The sequence below is a fragment of the Microtus oregoni genome, unplaced genomic scaffold, assembly GCF_018167655.1.
Source record: "Microtus oregoni isolate MIOR12 unplaced genomic scaffold, Mior012 000062F_ref0000492, whole genome shotgun sequence".
Classification (NCBI taxonomy): Eukaryota; Metazoa; Chordata; class Mammalia; order Rodentia; family Cricetidae; genus Microtus; species Microtus oregoni.
The window spans coordinates 9762934-9785077 of NW_024543872.1; the positions used below are offsets into that span (position 1 = coordinate 9762934).

Consider the following 22144-nt stretch of genomic DNA (forward strand, 5'->3'; position numbering starts at 1 on the left):
TTCCTCTTCCCCCTTCTCCCTCCCTTCCTCTTCTTCTCCTCTTCCCTTCCATAACCCAGTAAATAAATATCCAACCTCACTCTGCATGGGGTGCCTATCTGTCTTGGTCTCTCACCCCCCACACGGCTCCCTGCCTAGGATCCGCTGCCCCTCATGGCCCACGGGGCCGTTTTATTTTTACCATTACAGAAAGAGTGGATGTCCAGCTTTTACACATTGCACCTTGACACGGTCTCTACAGATGTGTTGGGCACAGACTGGGTGTGCCTGAAGAGATCCATGAGCTGCTTCCCTTTCTGCAGCAATGTGATGATGGAACTGTAGCTGCAGGTGACAGGGCAGTGATAACACTTCCTCCTGCTGAAGTACAAGGTTATGAAATTATGATTCAGTTAGATAGGACTGATCCTTATAGGAAATTGTTTCCCTTATGAAGAGGGAACGAAGTGTAGGATGTAAGCCTTAAAAGTTTTTTTTGACTGATTCTTAGTGGTCATAAACAAACAAAAACAAACAAGCTGAATTTAGAGGCTTAAAAGTTACTGAAAATAAACAGGAAATGAATTTAAAGGTCTCTCCAATTTTCTAGATTCCCAAGTTTTGGAGGAAGACTGAGTTTTTTCTTTGGAAAATTTGCCCCTTGTTTGCTTACTTATTTTCTAGGTCTTAGTGCTGACTTTAGCTTGGGGAGTTGTCTACCCCACTGGAGGTTTTAGATCTGACGTCTGTGTGGGAAGGGGACTGTGAATATCAGAGTGGAGGGAGGGTGGAAGGAAAGAAGGTACATTATACAGCATGGCTGTCAGTGTCTGCAGACACCGTGCCAATGCGTAGAAGAGGTGGGAATATGAAGAGAAGGGTGACATTTTTTGTTGATAAGTTTTCAAAATAGTGAGACTATTTTATCTATTGGAACTACTTTTTTTTTTTTTTTTTTTTTGATTTTTCGAGACAGGGTAGCTTTTGGTTCCTGTCCTGGAACTAGCTCTTGTAGACCAGGCTGGCCTCGAACTCACAGAGATCCGCCTGCCTCTGCCTCCCGAGTGCTGGGATTAAAGGCGTGCGCCACCACCGCCCGGCTGGAACTACTTTTTATCTAACCAATCTCCTCTGCCTATATGCCAAAACAAATTTCTTTCTACTCAGAGACATTTTTCTGACCTTGCTTTCCTGGACGATGAATAGATTTCAGCAAGAATTACCGGGCATGTGCATATTTGTTTTACTCTGTACACATTTTTTTAAAGATTTATATATTATGTATATAACATTCCTTCCATGTATGTTTGTATGCCAGAAGAGGGCACCAGATCTCATTATAGAAGGTTGCGAGCCACCATGTGGTTGCTGGGAATTGAACTCAGGACCTCTGGAAGAGCAGTCAGTGCTCTTAACCACTGAACCATCTCTCCAGCTCCCCTCTGTACACATTTTAATCAAGGGATTTCATGGTTTCCCCCAGCAGCCCTTCAACTGGGTAATTTCTGTAGATGAGTGCACTGTTTTGTTGCCCTAAGGACTTATCTTCACATTCTTCTCTGGTGTTGAGCTATGTCACATGACCAATAGTATCTTAGTTTCTTTTGGGTAGGCAATGGTTGTAACAGGTTGTCATTTCCTGCATGTGTGAGAACTTGGGCAGGACTGTTCATGTTGACACTGCCACTGTGTTAGATCCACTTTGGGCTCTATACCTGTTGTCATTTCAGTGTTCTCAAAAATATGTACTGTGCCCTGTGTTACTGCAAATACAGGAAGATGTGAACACAGAACAGAGGAGAATAAATTGGATAATTATCACATTTATTTTGCAAAGGAACAATTAGATATTTATAGTATCTTGTCTTAAAGATACTATATCTACAAAGAAATGAAACTAGAGTATAATTTTTTTGTTACCAAATATTAGTGATGTCTCAAAGTTTCTGTTGCTTCAGTGAAACACCATAACAAAAAAGCAATTTGGAGAGAATAGGGCTTATTTGGTTTACACTTCCATTTTGCTGTTCATCATCGAAGGAAGTCAGGGCAGGAACTCAAACAGGGTAGGAACCTGGAGCCAGGAGCTGATGCGGAAGCCATGGAGGGTGCTGCTTACTGGCGCGCTCCCCATGGCTTACTTCACCTGCTCCCTTCAAGAACCCAGAACCACCAACCCAGGGATGGGTTGGACTTCTCCCATTGATCACTAATAAGAAAATGCCTTATGGCAGGATCTTATGGAGGCCTTTTCTCAATTAAGTTTCTCTCCTTTCAGACGACTCACTAGCTTCTGTCAAGCTGACATAAAACCAGCCAGGATAGGTAATGACCAAAGCACCGCAATATAATTTCTTGTCACCTCAAGCAGTGCATTTGAAGGTAGCGAAAACTACTGAATCCTTTTGAGTAGATGAAAGACATTTCACTTCGTTAAGAGCTGGGTGTGACTACTCACATGTAATGAGGAACTGCAGCTAATTAAGCCATTGAATCAGTTTAATTGGCTAAAAATTTTTCTTCCTTAGTGGTAGAAAAATATATATAATGATGTACCTTAGAAGTGATCTTCCAAGCGCATCTTAGATCAGATGAAATAGAGTGTATAAAATGGGCTTTATTATGATCGAGGCCATAGTAATGAGACCTGTCTCACTACCATTAATTAGACTGAGCAAAATTGCAGAGACCTAGAAGTGAAGTTTTGTTCTAGTTGGGTTTGCAGAGCAGAATGTATTATTAAATGAGTCCTTAGTGATGACAGGTGGCTCCTCAGTTCTCTTTATTGAGTTTGTTAGTGCCTGCTGCCTGTTTCCTATGTGAAAGCCCCCTACTCGGTTATCTCTAGGTGTGGAAACAGATCCAGCTGTGTTCGCCATGCATACCTGCCTGGGGCTCTGGGCAGGGTTCAGGGCTCCATCTTGGACTCCTGGGTTGTTCGCTGGTAGCATAGTCTAGCGGGCATTCTCTTAGACCTGGGTACTGTTCCTACACTGCTGCTTTGTAGTTTTCTAGGCTTTATGGAAAGCAGGAAATGTTACTTAGAACCTTGGCTTGCTGGTCTTTAGTGGATCAGTGGTCATCTGAAGAAGGCTGTTTAATCATAAGGAAGTTTGGTGTGAAATCATTTTCTAAATACAGCTGTAAGCTGGAGAAATGGCTCAGTTGGTAAAGAGCGTGTCTTGCCAGAATGAAGCTCCCAAGTTTGATTCTCAGAATTCATGTAAAAACATATGGGTTTGATTGTAATGTGCTTGGGATCTCAGCACTGGGGAGGCAGAGAGACAGGAGGAACTTCTGGGCTCGCCTGCCAGCTAATCTAGCTGAGTATGGTGAGCCTTAGCTGAAAAAGAGAGGTTGTCTCAAAATATCTCTCCTCTTTTGGAAAACAAAAATAAAAACCTTTATGGATTGCTTTGTACCTCTGATAAGGATCCTAGTGTGCGCTCTTGGCCCCCTGCCATCCCACCCTTTGCCTGTCTTTTCCACGGGCATTCCTGGTACAAACCCTGCCACCAAGCTACGACTGCTCCCTGGACGCGCTTGCCAGTGTCCTGCTTGGTCTCTGCAGCTTTCGTTTGCAGTTCTCTTGTTTGGATTAACCTGCATTTGGGTGAGTGAAACCAAGCAAGGTTCTTGTCTTTGTGTGTTTGTTAGCCTCCAGTGAAGTGCAAGTCTCCCTCCCACAGAGGCCTCTGGTTTCATGTCCACTCTTCTTTGATCTCTGAATCCTTCAATATTCTGCATTCCCATGGCGTGTTTTATATAACTCAGGGTGCCTGAGGGAGGGACATCAGTCTCCAGCTTTGTATCTCCAGTGATAAGCAATACCATGCCTGGAAATGAGCCGTGCTTACTAAATATTTAAATAATGGCTTAAAATCATGTATAAATGAGAAAATTAGTATTTTTGGTTTGAGTTCTTTTTTTTTTTTGAGACAGGGTTTCTCTGTACAGCTTTGAGCCTGTCCTAGAACTCATGCTATAGACCAGGCTGGCTTCGAACTCACAGCCTCCTGAGTGCTGGGATGAAAGGTGTGTGCCACCATTGGCCAGCCTGTTTTTTTTTTTTTAAAGATTTATTATGTATACAACATTCCATGTATGCCCATACGCCAGAAGAGGGCGCCAGATCTCATTACAGATGGTTGTGAGCCATCATGTGGTTGCTGGGAATTGAACTCAGGACCTCTGGAAGAGCAGTCAGTGCTCTTAACCTCTGAGCCATTTCTCCAGCCCTTGGTTTGAGTTCTGACTGATTAAAATTTATGGCTGTTTTTACACCTTCATTTCTATTCATATCACTCCATTAGTTTCTAAAGCGAAGTAATTATTACAATGTGGAAAATATAGTATTTCAGACTTTTTAAAGCATTTTTTATGACACTTCTTGCAGCTATGATAAAAAAATCTCTATAAGTATGCTAGCCTCTACAGTTGTGTCATTACAAAATACTGTTTTTTTCCGCTTTTGTTTTGTTTTTGTGGTATTGAAAATTGAACCCAGGGCCAGAGAGATGGCTTATTGGTTAAGAGCACCGACTGTTCTTCCAGAGGTCCTGAGTTCAATTCCCAGCAACCACATGGTGGTTCACAACCCTCTGTAATGAGATATGGCATCCTCTTTTGACCTACAGGCATACATGCAAGCAGAACACTGCATACACAATCAATCAATCAATCAGTCAATCAATCAATCTTTAAGTGAGGGGAAAAGATTGAACCCAGGTCTCCTGCACTCCACTATTGAACCATATCCTCAGCTTTCAGGTTGTTCTGATGTTTAAAGTCCAAATCTGTGATGGACAAGTTCCGTGTCCCATAGTAATGGAAGGCTGCCTTTTAGCATTGGTTCCACAACTCAAGTTGACGTATGTTAGCTTCTGCCAGCCTAAATATGCCTTCAACTCTACGCAGTTGTTAAAGCCAGCTTGCAGTTAGCTTAAAAATGTTTTGGGAGCCATCAAAATGGCTCAGCTGGTAAAACGCTTGCCACCTTAGCCTGGCAACCTGAGTTCAGTCCCCAGAGTCTGTGTAAGAGACGGAAGGAGAGGACTGACTCCACAGACCTTTCCTCTGCCCTTGTACACATAATAATAAATAAATACGGGTAATATTTTCCTCCAAAAACTCATAAAAGTGCCATATCAAAAATTTCTTAAGTTATAAACTCAATGGGTGTGAAATATTTACATATTAAACAACAGAAATTACAAAGTACTTAATTGGAAATGATGAAGTTGGAAATTGTAGCAATGAGAATCTATTGCTAAATTATTTTATTTGTTATTTAAATGTTTTTAGTGACGCTAGATTTTTGAGAAAGCAGGGATGTGAAAATGAAATAGAATAGTAGTTGTTAATATCAAGGATTAGGATAACAGGTGATGATGAACAGAAATTCATTTTTAGGAAAAAGAATAATGAGATTACATTCAACAATGGAGATAGCCAGTGTTTTCCCAGCAGGAATTATAACTGTGTTGTTTTTGCTTAGTGTATCAGTGAAGTGATTAAAATTCGAAGACCTTGTGCAGAACAAAAAGCCTAATGTTGGGTGAAAAATATTATTTGTAGAGAGTGCAGAGATGGCTCAGTGGTTAAGAGCTCTGGCTTCTCTTCCAGAGGAGCTGGGTCCAATTCCTAGCACCCATATGACAGCTCACAGTTGCCTGTAACTCCAGGGAACCCAACACCCTCATATAGACATGCATTCAGGAAAAGCACCAATGCACATCAAATAAAAATAAAATAAAAATTATTTGTATTTGCCTCATACTGCTACATAACTTGAAAGGGGATTCTCTTAGTATCCTTTGCAGGTAATTATGGCTCTGTCATGTGTCGTCTGGAAAGTCCATAGTTCTCTCACGAGAGAACAAGACTGAAAGACAGTGATACTCTAAGGAGGATGGAGATGATTTTGCTCTGTGGACTCCCTGACAATAAATGCTTAAACACCTCTCAGGGGTGTCCTGGCCATGCTTTGAGAGCTACTTTCTGAGCCTTGAGAGGCAAAACCAACCTAGAACTATTTTGTTGTTGTTGTTGTTGTTGTTTTTGAGACAGGGTTTCTCTGTAGCTTTGGAACCTGTCCTGGAACTAGTTCTTATAGGCCAGTCTGGCCTCGAACTCACAGAGATCGGCCTGCCTCTGCCTCCTGAGTGCTGGGATTAAAGGCATGCACTACCACCGCCCGGCCCAACCTAGAACTATTAAGTGTACACCTCATCACAGGCCTGGTGTGAGGCAGAGCAGAGCGCCAGGACTGTACTCTTGAGAGTTTATTCCTCTGGCTTTTTGTGAACTTTTATGACCTGGGGAAGCGAATTGTGTGTATTTATGAGGGTCTGCTAGATATCAAAAATACATATTTGATATTGACAATTAAAAATATGGTAAATCAAAACTTTGGGGAAAATAGCATTACTATTATGAGTGAGTTTGTAAAAATGTGATAGTTAACAAATATATAACAATACAGAATTGTAAACATTAAATTTGCAATAGAGGATAAGATACATTTTAAGTTTTGTTAGCCCTACCTGGGATTCAGGGATTGAACTAAAGCTGCCAAGCCTGTATGGTAAGTAGCTTTGCTAGCTGAACACCTTTTGGTGACCGGGTCTTTCTATGAAGGCCAGGCTGGCCATGAACTGGGATTGCAAGTATGCATCCCAGTAACTACCACAGTTACCTGAAACATGCTTTGGGCTTAATTTTGGTTGTTGTTGTTTTTCCCACGTCTATTGTAGAAGTGTTTCTGTATCTGGCCCCTCAGCCATATTGGGTCCTTTTCACTTTTCAATGTTGTCTCTTTATTCCTCCCAGATCTACCTGGGTCTCAGAGACAGCAGAAACTTGTGTGTCTTAGAGAGAGTGTGCACTGGATAACATTTTTGTGGGGTTTCTGAGCACACTTCTCTTTTTACTGGCCAGCAGTGTGCAGTGGGGTGGAGAGGCTGTGGGAATGACGCCCCTTGCTCATTTCTGCTTCTTCACGCCCCACCTTGATGCCCTAGGCCTGTCTTCCCTTCAGTGCGAGCCACTTTTTCTTTCCCACTTGGCCTCAACTTTGCCTTCCTTTTCTATTTATCTTCTAGTTTCTTCTTCAGAGATATATGTCCTCAGTCAGAGTGACTTCCAGTTAATGTATTCTGGAGTCAAGATATTCATAGTTGCCAAAAGGCCCAGGAGTGAAATGTGTGCTTTTGTATTTGGTGTGACAGGAGTGGAGTCCTGTGGGCAGATGCCACAGTGGACGATCCTGGCCTCTTCTGTCTTAAGCTCCCTGGGGTCACCACTTCTTGCTTGGGAGAAAGTAGGATGAAATTGTGTCTTTTTTTTTTTTTTTTTTTTTTTTTGCTTTGCCCTACCTACTCCTGTACCCCGTCTTCATGTGCAGTTTCTTTTTTTTTTTTAATTCTGGTGCTGAAGATCACACTCAGGACCTTACACATTTAGACAGGTGCTGTATCGCCTAGCTATACTTCTAGTCTCTATCATCTTCACATTGCTGGACCAGGGCTCAGAAAATCTCCTTCAGGGTCGTATAGCTTCTGTGTGCTGCTCTCTGTTTTTTTCTTTTTAAAAAATTGTGTGTGTATGTCTGTGTGTGCGTGTGTGTGCGCACGTGCAGGAATGCTTGCCCATGCCATGGCGTTCATAGAGGTCGGAGTACAGCTCTGGTTCTCTCCTTTCACTTCACATGAGTTCTGGTATCAAACTCAGGTCTCCGAGCTTGCTGGAGGAGCGCCTTCCCTGAAGAGCCATCTCACTAACCCTTGCTTTATTTGAGACTGGGTCTCGTCTTAGGGATCAGGCTGACGTGGAACTTGTGATCCTCCTGCCTCAGACTTCCAGCTGCTGGAATTATAGGTGTTGTCACCCCTCCTGGATTTCTGCTGTCCCTCCGAGTGCTGTTTGATGTGACCCTACAAGTGTCTGTTATCACAGCAGGCTTCCTGTTACGTTGCATGACACTGCGTCCAGTCCCTTTTCCTCTCCCTTTAGAACTGGATGGGTATTTTTGTGGCTTAGAAGAAATAAAAAGAAAATTTATTAATTGGAAATATTGCTTCAAATTTTTTCTGTCTGTATCATATAACTGTACTTTTATCTTGTCTTCAGACTGTTTTCTGGTTGTCTGTGTGGAGCATAATGCTATCAATGGTCCACATGGTGGCAGCTATCTGTTGAAAGAGAAAAATGCAGCCTAGTGGGAGAAGGAGTGCAGATTTATGTATCTTACCTTGCTTTGTTATTTATTCCAACGGTTACTTGTTATTTATTTTATTTTTATTATTTTATGTGTATGGGTGTTTTGCCTGTATGTATGTGAAGCCATCTGTCCAGCTACCCAGCAGTTATTTATTAAATGCCAACTGTGTACCAGACACTGCTGAGAATGCTGAAAATATGGCTCCTAACCAGGCATCCTTAGTTTCTGTTGCTGTAGATGTTTTATTAGCAGGAATATGATGTCTGTCTCCTTCACAGGACAACAGGACTGGTGATTGGAAGAACACTGGGCTCTGGCTGTCTCTGACTTGGGTTGGACGTGACCAGCCATTTAAATGCTTTGTTCCTTTTTCTTACTCTCAGTGGAGGAGGTCAAGACACCTAACAGCTACTTTTAGAGGCGGAATCATGCCTGTAGAGATGCATTTTCAATAGAAGTAGTGTGCATATATTAAAATGTGTGTAATTGTGAGTGTGATAATGTAAAATATTTTGCTGTAAAATCTTAGATGCAGTTTATTCCTACTTGGGTGGGAGAATCTTAAATTAATCTAGAGGTTTAAAGACACTTGCAAGATATAAAGTATCTTTGTTTTTTTTCTCTTCACAGAAGAAGATAATGCTGAATATGTTTTTAGACACCATGATGGCCGATCCTCCTCCCCAGTGCCTTGTCTGGCTACCTCTCATGCACAGGCTTGCCCATGTTGAGAATGGTGAGCATGGCTTGATCCTTTGTCCCTTAGGTCGCAGGGAGGAGGAAGCAGTTTGCGGTATTCTGAGCTATTATTGTGAAAAATTGAAATTGACGTTTGTTGGCACGTCATCCTTTGAACTTGTGGCTTTTGTTTTCGGGAGGAGAGTATTTATTTCATAACAAAAGCAGGAGTCTTGTCACTTACATAGGATTCTGAGGAATAAGAAAACCTGATTGGTATGGGCACATTTTTTTTTCACCCTGAGATTGCTTGTGTTTACCCAATGTGGTCAGGAATTTCTTTTTTTCACCCCTTTTGGTTTATCAGAATCGTAGCTTTAGAAAGTTGGAAAGTCTGCAGTATTGGCCACCAAAACTCTAGTCAAATTTGGGTCATTAAAACATTGCTAAGATAAAATTTAGTTCTGGACCTTTTTCCCCTTTATTTTTACTTATTTATTTCTTGTTTGTTTGTGTGTAGTATTTGTGTGTACATTTAGCATGTGGAGGACATTGGGTGTCTTTCATTATCTTTTGAGACATACTTTCAGTGAAACCAGAACTTACCAACTGGCCAGATTTTGTTTTCCTCGATGTTGACATTATTTTGTCCCCTGTTCCCTCTTCTTCCTGGTCACCAGTTTTCCATCCTGTGGAGTGCTCCTACTGTCACTGCGAGAGCATGATGGGCTTCCGGTACCGATGCCAGCAGTGCCACAATTATCAGCTCTGCCAGAACTGCTTTTGGCGAGGCCATGCCAGTGGCACTCACAGCAACCAGCACCAGATGAAGGAGCATTCCTCTTGGGTAACTAACTGCTTGTCTCTGATTGTGTACTCTCAACTATTTACCTGGTTTGTATGTAACAGTAAGAGTACTTGGTCTAGTGGCCTGCATGTGTCCTGCCCAATACGGATGTGGTGTCGGGAAATCTTCATGTCCGCATGGCTGCTGGGGTTGCAGTTGCATTGCTGTTCCTCCCTGGACTTTAAAAGCAGACTGAGGTACAGGTGTTAGCTGCATTTAAGATGGCCCTTTGCAAAGTAAAAAAGTAAATTTCTTCTGATCTGAAAAATTACACCAAGGGGATCTTCCTAGAGATTATTCCCTTGAGCCTTCAGTTGGGTTTAAAGCCCTTCTTTGAGCAGTTTCCCTCGCAGGCTGATGTGTTTATATGCTGCAGAAAAAGTGGCATGTAGCCCCGGAGTCACGTATGTTTATCCTTTAGATTGGGGAGAGACTGTGTTTTATAACCATTGCCACATTGCTCTTCTTACCTTCCAAAGTAGCTTTTAAATAGTACTTGGGTGATGGCCAAGCACGGTGGTGCACACCTTTATCCCCAGTACTGAGGGGGCAAAGCAGAAACATCTCTGAGTTGCAGCCTGGTCTGCATAGTGAGATCCTGTCTTGAAACAAAGCAAATAAAACAAGCAAAAACCAACATTTGAGTTGAGATTGACATCTGCTCTTTCTGGTGTGTTTGTAAATCATGCAATATGATCTCATTAAGTATTTTTCTTCACATCTTTTGATTTATTTCTAATTTTGTTGTTCACTTGTTTAACTAACTTGTAGAAGAGTACACAGAGCCAGACGTATGGCTCCAGACCTGGGGTCTTACCCTGGTACCTACTGGACTACAGATATTAAAAGACCTTAATAACTGGGTTTCCTCACCCCTTTATTTTTCCTAGAATTCAACCAAGGAAAAATAAATAAACCAACAGAAGGGAAAGAAAAATACCAAGTGTCCGCCCCTGTGCACACTTGACTGTATTGCCAGAACATGTGATGCTGTGTTAGGAACACGGTCGTATCTGTCTCAGTCAGAGCTAACTACAAAACCTTGTTCACTGTCCACTTGTGCATTCCAGCGCTGTGTTTTGGTTTAAGGTCATTTAAAAAAATTTTTTAAAATGAAAACCCCTCCAGTAATTTTAAAAAATAATATTTTATGGTTTATTTAACTTTATTTTATGTGCATTGGTGTGAAGGGGTCAGATCCCCTGGAACTGAATCTTCATACTATTGTGAGCTGCCATGTGGGTGCTGGGAATTGAACCTGGGTCCTCCGGAAGAGCAGTCAGTGCTCTTAACTGCTAGTAGCTGGGAAGGGAACTATTGTTTTAAATAAAGTTTTCATTCCATAGTACTTAGTACTAGGAGTGCATAACTAGTAAAACCTTAAAAGTGTGTGGTGTTCATGCCTTTAATCCTAGCACTCAGAAAGCAGAGGCAGGTGTATCTCTGTGAGTTTGAGGCCAGCCTGGTCTACAGAGTGGGTTCCAGGACAGCCAGAGCTACACAGAAAAACCCTGTCTCGAAAAAATAAAACAAAACAAAATAAAAAAAAAAAAGGGGTGTGGTGTTGGCTTGAGACACCAATGAACGGATAAGTCAAGTGATGGAGTAGAAAGAAATCATGTGACATAACTGTAACCAAATTGGTAAATTTGTCATTAGGGGTACTTGAAAGTAGCTTCATACCAACTAAACCCAGCGTTGGAAAGGGTCACAGTGTGACTCTGTTGACAGTATAAGGTATTGCAGGAAAGAGATGGCTTCGGAAAGGATTGACTGGTTTGTAAGTAAAGAGTAAGAGAAAATCGAGAAAGCCCTGACAACCGGGGTGGTGTAAGGAGAAAGAGGCTGTCTTAGATGGTGTCGAGTAAGAGATGAGTGTATTTATAAAGCCTAGTAGACTTACGCCGTTGAAAAGACAAAGGGCCATCTGTAGAGCTTCTGAGTGAAGGGTTGAGGCCCATGGAATCTACATGAGGACCGTTCTCACAGTGCCCCACGAGATTCTGTTGTGCAGACAAGTCAGGACCTTGTTTCATGTGGCTCCTCGGTGGCTCCTGTTAGTTGAAAGTGAGAACCGTGAAAAATACGTCAGCCCAGGAAAGAACTAGTTCCTGGCCGCAGAACTAATGGGGAACAAGTAGATCAAAGGACCACTGTGTTTCTAGGGAGTCATGTTGGCAACGAATCCATGAGCCTGAACTGAAAAGACCTTTTATTATTTGAGCTAGACAATCACTTTAGACAACCCAGAACTTGTTCTGATGCCAGTAAGGGGCAGGGATAGGTGGTGTGTTATAAAGGTTGTTTATCTTCAGAAGAGGATGTGCCGTAGCACACTTGCCCACAGGGATATTGGGGGAAAGAAGAGACTCACAGCCAGGTGTGGTAGTGCGAAGCTCTAATCCCAGCACTGGGGTAGTAGAATAGTAAATTTGAGGCCAGTCTGGTCTGCATGATACCTTGTCAAAGCAAAGAAACCAAAACTGGAGGGAAAGACAAAGACCAAGCACAAAGTTCCTGTTTTTGTCCCCCAGTGTATCTTGGGAGTCGGGGAAGGTGCAGGTAACCTTTCAGGTCGTAGATAGCATCACTAGGAGTTGCATATGGTCCTGAGGAAGACAGTGCCATACACACAGTCTTAGATGCACTGACTAAATGGATGGCGGATCTTCCATCCTGTGTCTGCTGTGGGAGGAGTTGACTGTGTTGGGATACATGATGAGCAAAGTGGTCACAAAACCATGTTTTCCTTTCTGCCAAGGTGTGTAACTCATGTAGCTCATCCTCCTGCAGTCAGGTCCATGTGGCCAGTCTCCAGTGGGTATTACATCTTAGGCAAGGCCACCTCCTCCATCTTCATTGTCTTTATCCTCTCCTGCTGATACCCATTGACCTAACAGAAATATCTCCAAAGGAACTAGGTGAGGCAAGAGCCTTTAATGGAAGGCAGCTGGGTACCTGAATGGATGGAGCCCCTCTGCTGGTCTGCCTAGGACTCAGACATGAACAAGAAATGAAGATGCTAAATCAAGAGGATGGGGTTGAGGAGATTAGAGACTGAGTACAAAGATCCCAGGGGCCTTGCTCGGGAAAGGAGGAGTGATGACTGCGGGGGAGGGGGAAGGAGCAGCATAGGAGCCTGTGAGCTGAGTAACATGAGCCATGGAAGAACTGCAGAAGAGGTCAGGACATGAACCAGGCTCTGGTTGCCAGTCAGGACTTCTGAGTGAAATGAGGAGTCTTGGTAGAACTTGGGGGTAGCATAACACGATTTCATCCATGCCTTAAAATGATCAGTCTGGATGCTGGGTAAAAAAATAAAGATGTAGATAAATGAGAAGCGTAGACTATTTGTGGAAGATTGTTGTGCTAATCTTATAATCTTATGTTATACTTCCCTCGTTGCTGTGGCAAAATATATAGCAGAGCAACTTATGGGAACAAGGATTTATTTCATCTCGTGGTTCAGGGAATCTAGTCCATCATGGCAGGGGAAGTATAGTAGCAGGAAACTCCTTGCCTCTATCTGACAGACCAGGAAACAGAAAAAGGGATGCTTATAGTTGGTAGTCAACTTTCTCCTTTTCCTCTTGTTTTTATTTTGTGAAATAGTGCTGCCCAAATTCAGTGTGTGTGTGTTGCAGGAGTTTGAACCCAGGACCTCGTATGCCAGGCAAGCATTTCACTAGCCAAGAGCTGACAAGAGGGACTGAATTAGGAATAGTTATGAACCAGCATAATGGACTGTATGAAACCAAGGAGAGGAGTTGAGAAACACTGCCTGTCCTGAGCCACTCGCATGGTGGAATTGATATTGGCCAAAGAAGGGGAAAACTGTAGGTGGTACATGCCTAGCTCTTAGAGTCAAATGTTCAGTTCTGTTTTTTAAGGCAGGGTCTCTTTCTGTTGTCCCCAGGCATGGCTAGAACTCAGGAATCCACCCTCTACCTTCAGCCATGTCGTATTAAAATAGCTGTTTGTTTGGTGTGGTTGAATAGGCCACTGGACACAAATCTAGAGTGTAAGAGCAAGTCTGAGATAGATTTATACTTAATGCCTATATTTATTTATTTATTTGTATTTCTTTTTTTATTGATATTTATTGAGCTCTACGTTTTTATCTGCTCCCCTCCCTGCCTCTTCCCTCCCCCCTTTAATCCTCCCCCAAAGTCCCCATGTTCCCAATTTACTCAGGAGATCTTGTCTTTTTTTTTTTTTTTTTTTTTGATTTTTTGAGACAGGGTTTCTCAGTAGCTTTTGGTTCCTGTCCTGGAACTAGCTCTTGTAGACCAGGCTGACCTCGAACTCCCAGAGATCCGCCTGCCTCTGCCTCCCGAGTGCTGGGATTAAAGGCGTGCGCCACCACCGCCCGGCGAGATCTTGTCTTTTTATACTTTCTACTTCCCATATAGATTATATCTATGTAAGTCTCTCTTAGTGTTCACATTGTTGTCTAAGTTCTCTGGGATTGTGGTTTGTAGGCTGGCTTTCTTTGCTTTGTGTTTAAAAACCACCTATGAGTAAGTACATGAGATAATTGCCTTTCTGTGTCTGGGTTACCTCACTCAAAATAATGTTTTATAGCTCCATCCATTTTCCTGCAACATTCAAGCTGTTGTTATTTTTTTCTGCTGTGTAGTACTCCATTGTGTAAATGTATCACTTTTTTTTTTTAGCCATTCTTCGATTGAGGGGCATTTAGGTTGTTTCCAGATCCTCCTGTCTGTTCTTATGCCAGTACCAGGCTGATTTCAGTACTGTAGCTCTGTAGTAGAGTTTGAAGTCAGGGATTCTGATGCCTCCAGAAGTTCTTTTATTTCCCAGGATTGTTTTGGCTATCCTGGGTTTTTTGCTTTTTCAAATGAAGTTGAGTACCATTCTTTCGAGGTCTTTGAAGAATTTTGCTGGGATTTTGATGGGCATTGCATTGAATCTGTAGATTGCTTTTGATAAGATTGCCATTTTTACTATATTAATTCTGCCTACCCAAGAGCATGGGAGGTCTTTCCACTTTCTGGTGTCTTCTTCAATTTCTTTCTTCAAAGATTTAAAGTTCTTGTCATACAAGTCTTCCACTTGTTTGGTTAGAGTTACTCCGAGATATTTTATGCTATCTGTGGCTATTGTGAAGGGTGTTGACTCTCTGATTTCTTCCCCAGCCCTTTTATCATCTCTGTACAGGAGGGCTACTGATTTTTTTTTAAGTTAATTTTGTATCTTGCTACATTGCTGAAAGTTTTTATGAGTTGTAGAAGTTCCTTGGTAGAATTTTTGGGATTACTTATGTAAATTATCATATCATCAGCAAACAGTGAGAGTTTGACTTCTTCTTTTCCAATTTGTATCCCCTTGATCTCCCTTTGGTGTCTTACTGCTCTAGCTAGGACCTCAAGAACTTTATTGAATAGATATGGAGAGAGTGGACAGCCTTGTCTTGTTCCTGATTTTAATGGAATCGCTGGGAGTTTCTCTCCATTTAGTTTGATGTTGGCTGTTGGCTTGCTCTTTATTGCCTTAATTATGTTTAGGTATGTTCCTTGTATCCCTACTCTCTCCAAGACCTTTATCATGAAGGGATCTAATGAGATGATCATGTGGTTTTTATTTTTCAGTTTGTTTATATGGTGGATTACATTGACAGATTTTCATATGTTGAACCATTCCTGCATCTGTGGGATAAAGCCAACTTGGTCATGGTGGATGATGGTTCTAATGTGTTCTTGGATTCGGTTTGTTAGTATTTTATTTAGTATTTTTGCATCAATGTTCATGAGTGAGGGTGGTCTGCAGTTCTCTCTCTTAGTAATGTCTTTCTGTGGTTTGGGTATCAGGGTAATTGTAGCCTCATAAAAAGAATTTGCATGCCTATATTTAAAGCTACAGTAACAGATCACATTAAGTGAGTGAGGGACCAACCCTGTGAAGTGTTTAGTAGTTGAGTGAGCAGACAGGACTGATGCTTTATTCGTTAATATTTGGATTATTTGGCACAGGGACAGTTTCTTTGGAAGGATGGGGACAAAAGCCTGATTAATGTGAATTCAAGAAGGAAAGACAGCTTCAAGTACTGTCTTTAATCCCAGCACTCTGGAGGCCGAGACAGATGGGTCTCTGTGAGTTCAAGGTCAGCCTGGTCTACAGAGTGAGTTCCAGGACAGTCAGAACTATGTGGTAAGACTTTGTCTTGAATAAAAAACAAAACAAAACAAAACAAAACAAAAAAACCCAACAACAACAACAAAAAGAAGGGAGGAAAGGCAAGAGAAGCAGAGATGGCAAATATAGACATTTTTTGAAGTAACTTTATTTCTAATAGTATCCCCGCCTCTTTGTAGGGTTACTGTGTAGCCTAGCCCTCCTGCTTTCCCTTCAAGCTGGCATTGAAGGCTTGTACTGTTTTGCCAGGCCCTAACTCTACTTCTGGAAACATTTCTTTTTGATACTAGTCCCACTCCATTCCCCCCTCCACACACACACACTCAGTTTCAGTCAAGAGTTAGGCTGATGGCAGGCTGTAGGAGTGAGACTGATGGCGGGCTGTAGGAGACTGGTGGCGGGCTGTAGGAGTGAGACTGGTGGTGGGCTGTAGGAGTGAGACTGATGGCGGGCTGTAGGAGTGAGACTGTTGGCGGGCTGTAGGAGTGAGACTGATGGCGGGCTGTAGGGGACTGGTGGCGGGCTGTAGGAGACTGGTGGCGGGCTGTAGGAGTTAGACTGATGGCGGGCTGTAGGAGTGAGACTGATGGTGGGCTGTAGGAGTGAGACTGATGGCGGGCTGTAGGAGTGAGACTGATGGCGGGCTGTAGGAGTGAGACTGATGGCGGGCTGTAGGAGACTGGTGGTGGGCTGTAGGAGACTGGTGGCGGGCTGTAGGAGACTGATGGCGGGCTGTAGGAGACTGGTGGCGGGCTGTAGGAGTGAGACTGATGGCGGGCTGTAGGAGTGAGACTGATGGCGGGCTGTAGGAGTGAGAGTGATGGCTGGCTGTAGGAGACTGGTGGCGGGCTGTAGGAGACTGATGGCGGGCTGTAGGAGTGAGACTGATGGCGGGCTGTAGGAGTGAGACTGATGGCGGGCTGTAGGAGACTGGTGGCGGGCTGTAGGAGACTGGTGGCGGGCTGTAGGAGTTAGACTGATGGTGGGCTGTAGGAGACTGATGGCGAGCTGTAGGAGTGAGACTGATGGCGGGCTGTAGGAGACTGGTGGCGGGCTGTAGGAGTTAGACTGATGGCGGGCTGTAGGAGTGAGACTGATGGCGGGCTGTAGGAGAGAAAAATTCTGATGGACAGGATTTAGTGAACTTAGATGTAGCCTCTGAGTTGAACACCTCCCTCTATATACACACACCTCCCAGCCTCTCTAGCTTTCTAGATCTTGAATGCTGATGCCTGGGAAGCTGTGGAATCTACAGACCCCCAGAAGAAAGGAATAGGAACAGGCTAAGGTGGGCACATTCATTTCTCTCTCCAGCAGACTGACCAGTCTGTTAAAACGAGTGAGGGGCAGAGGCCTCTCCACCCGGAAGCAAAGGGTAGAGATGTAACACTCAGGGTTTATATCCAGCTCACGAGGGCATAGGTCGTTTTCTCTGAAATACTTGGTTCACATCTGTGTAACTTTGCCATTGGAGCTGCAGTGCTGTAAGATTTGGCCGTACTCTGTTGCATAAAAACTACCCCCCAAAATCAGTGATATAAAACACCGCAGCCGTCCGGTTATACTCATGGCTTTGTGTCAGGTGTTTATGGGCAGGATATAGGGATTGACTGTCTCTACTTGATGCTTTCTGGGCCCTTTCTTGGAGTGACTGGAAAATTGGGGTGTATGGGTGCATGTGGTGTGAAGGACTGAGTGGAGGTGCCACTCTCTTGCTCATTGCCACTTGGGATGTCAGGAAGACCCATCACAGCTAGAACGGCGGCTAGAATCCAGCACTGAGTGTTCTGTTCATGTGCCCCTTGTGCTTGACACTCATGTTTAGGAGACTTTGTCTGTGGCGCAGGCATCTGGAGAGCAACTAGTACAAGTGCTCTGGGCAGAGTTGGAAGGAGCAGCAGCACTTCCACCACGTCCTCTGAGCTGGCAGTGGGGTCACTGAGGCCAGCCCAGGACCAGATAGGGGACTGGACGGGTGGACTTGCAGGGAGACCCTGTGAAAGGAGAGAGCCCGTTGCCGGTATATCTGGCCAGTTTTTGTTTGGAACATTCCCATACAAGCAGGGCTTCCCTGGTCGTGGTTAATGTTCATGTTTATAATGTTAAATTTTACCCTCTCAGAGTCCTTTACAGCAGTGCAGGGGCAGAAGCAAGCAGATCTCTAGACTGCATAGTGAGCTCCAGGCCAGCCAAGGCTGTGTGGTGAGGTGTGGAAGCAGCCATGTTCTCATCTCTGCCTTCCCTTCCGGCCTCTGCCTACCTAGCTTTCACTTTACCAGGGTCAGTCTGACGGATTCCCACTTAGTTATTCCACACGGTGAGGGGGTTGGGGAAGTATGGGATTATTTATGCAAATATTCTTGGATCCAGTCGTAGTTCTTAGTAGAATGTCTTTAGTTATGTAACTGGGGGGGGAGTGACCTGAAAAGTTCACCTTTCTAGCCAGCAGGTGGCAGACTCCACCTCTGAACAATCTTATCCTTTTCAGAAATCTATGAGGAAGTAGTCTGTGTTTAACAGTATGTTAAACAAATACTGCTGCTTTAAAAATATTGTTGATCATCTCATATGTAATTTTTGTAGCATTGATAATACATAATTAAGCTATTTATTATGAGGAGCCAGATTTATCAGAAGCAATTCTTAATTTTCCTTCCTCTCCTCTCCTCCCTCCCTCCCTCCGTCTCTGTCTCTGTCTCTCTGTCTCTCTCTGTCTCTCTCTCTCTCTCTCACTCTTATTCTTTCTCTCTCTCTCTTTCATCTCACTATGCAGCCCTGGATATTCTGGAACTCATTGTGTACACCTGGCTGTCCTGGAAATCATAGCGATCTGCCTACCTCTGCCACTACTAGCATCTGTATCCTTGCACCTCTTACATTCTGAATTTGGTAATCTATTCTGGGAGAAAAAAAATGTGTGCTTATTGGCCATACTTTTTCCAGTTTCAAATGGATACATGTCATCATTTAATTACTATTTTACACATAGCACAAATCTAAATAGGAGGGAAAATTTATATCTATCTGTCTGTCTGTCTGTTTTATCTAACTATTGAGACAGGCCCTGGCTGTCCTGGAACTCACTATGTAAACCAGGATGGCCTCAAACTCACAGAGATCCCCCTAACTCTATTGGGATTGAAGGTGTGTGCCAGCCAGCACAGCCTGGAGGACTTGGAGATGTGTGTAAATTTTATTTTATGCGCATGAGTGCTGTACTTGCATATACTCACGTGCATTACATGCCAGGTATCTGCGGAGATCGGAAGAGGGGCTCAGATTCCCTGCTGCTTCAGTTATAGATGATTGTGAGTCCAGGTCCTCTGCAAGAGCAACAGGTGTCCTTAACCTTTCCCCATCCCTGGGTATATATATTTTTTTTTAAGATTTATTTATTATGTATACAACATTCTGCCTTGATGTATGCAGGCACGCCGGAGGGCACCATATCTCAGTACAGATGGTTGTGAGCCACCACGTGGTTGCTGGGAATTGAACTCAGGACCTCTGGAAGAGCAGCCAGTGCTCTTAACCTCTGAGCCATCTCTCCAGCCCCCTGGGTATATTTTTTAAAGTGTAAAATAGCATCCCTGCAAGTAGGAAGTAGAACGTAGACTTGAAGAAATGTAGAAGAAAATCTAGAGTCCAGTTTTTTGGCACAGTGCCCAGGTATCCTCCAAAGCTACTGAGGCGGTGTCTGCCTTGGCTGCTGCATCTGTTGTTGGTGCAGTAAAGAAAGCTACCACCTCTGTGTCTTGCTTGATACCAGCATTGCTGCTGTGCTCTCCAGCCCAGCAGTTCTCCAGCTGATTGCAACACCACAGCACCCTGTAAGAGCCTCACGGCACCCTGTAAGAGCCTCGCGGCACCCTGTAAGAGCCTTGCAGCACCCTGTAAGAGCCTCACGGCACCATGTAAGAGCCTCACGGCACCCCGTAAGAGCCCCACTTACCGTGTATCCCCTGCTGCTTTGCTGGTTATTGTCTCCACCCCCTTGTGTATTTAGGTGACAGGTGGAATCATTGTTAAGGTGACCATGTGACTTATCCTATAAACTGGACTCAGCTGAGAGTGAAGGAAAGGGGTTCTATTATGCAGAAACCACAGACATCATCTAGAAGTACCTCCTGAAAGGGCCTGGGCTCACTGTTTTAGCATTCTCTGTCTGTATGACAGGCACTACAGATTTGGTCAGAAGCCTAGGCACGGTGTGGCCAGACCCTCATCTCCAGACCCCTCTGAGCTGACATACGGTGTCAACCAAGGCTGAAGTGTTGTCATGATCTGAGGGTTGTGGGGAATCTTTCCTGTTCACTGGTTGTTAGCAAAATGTATTCCTTCCCCTCAACTGAAGAATGGGTAAGGAAAATGTGGTCCCTTTACACAATGGAGCACTACACAGCAGAAAAAAAAATAACGACATCTTGAAGTTTGCAGGCAAATGGAGCTAGAAAACATCATATTGAGTGAGGTAACCCAGACCCAGAAAGACAATTATCATATGTACTCACTCATAAGTGGTTTAAACATAAAGCAAAGAAAATAAATCACAATCCCAGAGAACCTAGACAACAATGAGGACCCTAAGAGAGACATACATGGATCTAATCTACATGGGAAGTAGAAAACAACAAGATCTCCTGAGTCAATTGGAAGCATGGGGACCTTGGGAGAGGATTAAAGGGAAGGGGAGAAGCAGGGAAGGGAGCAGAGAAAAACATATAGCTCAATAAAATCAATAAAAAATATTTATTGAGAAAAAATGTATTTCTTTGCAGCTGTGGCTGAGCTTTGGCCCCTACTTTCCTGCTGGTAGCCACCTGCAGCCATTTGCCGTGCAGCTCACACAGCCCGTTGACAACAAGGGCATTCACTGCTTCCAAAGCCAACTGGAGCGCATCCTGCAATGTCCACTCCTACCACTGGGGTGGCGGTCCTTTTGCCATATAGTGTTACGTAATCTAAAGGAAGATGGGCAGTTCTCCGCATGGTCAGGGGAGTGGCTGTCTGAGAGCGAGTGTCATCGAGGGTTAATCTCTAATTCTACTCACACTGGTCACTCTCACTGTTTTATTCGTTGCGTTTCAATTTATCACCTCTGGAACAATATACCTGGAAATCTCTTAATTAAAAAAAAAAATCAAGGCACTGCTTAGAGGCACAGGCCAGTCTTGCTGCCCTCCTTTGTAGCTACGTTATTTCCCGACTTTGTGGTCATGCCCCTTTGCTCTGGGGGATTGGTTCCACATCCGCTCTTATCTCTCTGGTAATTTTACTGTCTGTGGAGTTAAGCCTGTTAAATCCCGGCTGTGCAGTCTCTTGACTTCTCCAGTTCTGATGATCTCCTCCACTGAGCCTCATACCTGCCCCACACTTATGCCGGACATTTCACCCCATCTGTCTGCTCGGCTCTCTCGATCACTGACTGAGCAGCTCTCTTTTGACAAGCTGTTATCACTCCTGATTCATTCCTCTGATCTCACTGAGGTCATCCTTTAATCTCCTTCCTGTTCCAAACCCATTTCCCTGTCTGTGTCTGGGTTTCTTGGTATTTTCGCCTCTCTCTTTATCCAGCTCAGGCATGGTTGCTATTCTTGTGTCATGAACTCCGTTGTAGGTGACTCTGTGTATGTCTGTACATGTATGTATCTTCCTGGGTATACGTGCTTGTGCATATAAAGGCCAGAGTCAGCCTTGAGCGTCATTCCTTGCTGTCCCCCGTGTTTTACGAAGCAGTCACTATCCTGAAACTTACTGATCAGGCCAGGCTGACTGGCAGCAGCCCCAGGCCTTGCCCTTCTTTGTCTTCCTAGTTCTGGGATTACATGTATGTACTGCGATGCTTAACCTTTTTTCTGGTTCTGGAGATAAAACTCGGGTCCTCATGTTTGCATGGCAGACACTTTACTGACTGAGCCATTTCTCCAATGCTAGTATGTGACTAATTAAAAAAAAAATCCATCTCTTGTGCCAACGAATGTCCTGGATAATTACCGCCGTCTCTAAGAGAGCCGTGTAATAAGGCAGATCAGTGTCACCGCGCATTCGTCTTCACTCCAAGCTGGCTCTCCGCCTTGGAATGCTGTCACATCTCTCTGGCCATCTTGCCTTTTCCTTTCTGGGACGCCATCAGTTGAGGAAGTCTTCATTCTTTAAGTAGTGTCCCCTCCTTTCAGCACATCCTTTCTACTGCAGCGAGAAAAGCCTCGAGACAGGCTCTCCCTTCACTTCCTGCTTCCAGGTTTGCTCACTTGTTTAGATTC

At 43.8% G+C, this 22144-nt stretch overlaps 1 protein-coding gene across 9 annotated transcripts in view; it reads left to right on the top strand.

The window, feature by feature from the left end:
* The window catches only part of LOC121439585 (dystrobrevin beta), a 215352-nt gene that overhangs the window by 58666 nt on the left and 134542 nt on the right, over positions 1-22144 (top strand). For all 9 annotated transcript variants that reach the window (XM_041640106.1, XM_041640102.1, XM_041640101.1 and 6 more), the window contains 2 exons: positions 8831-8936; positions 9559-9725. In XM_041640106.1, the coding sequence (XP_041496040.1) occupies positions 8831-8936; positions 9559-9725 (273 nt within the window). The remainder of the gene's footprint in view (positions 1-8830; positions 8937-9558; positions 9726-22144) is intronic.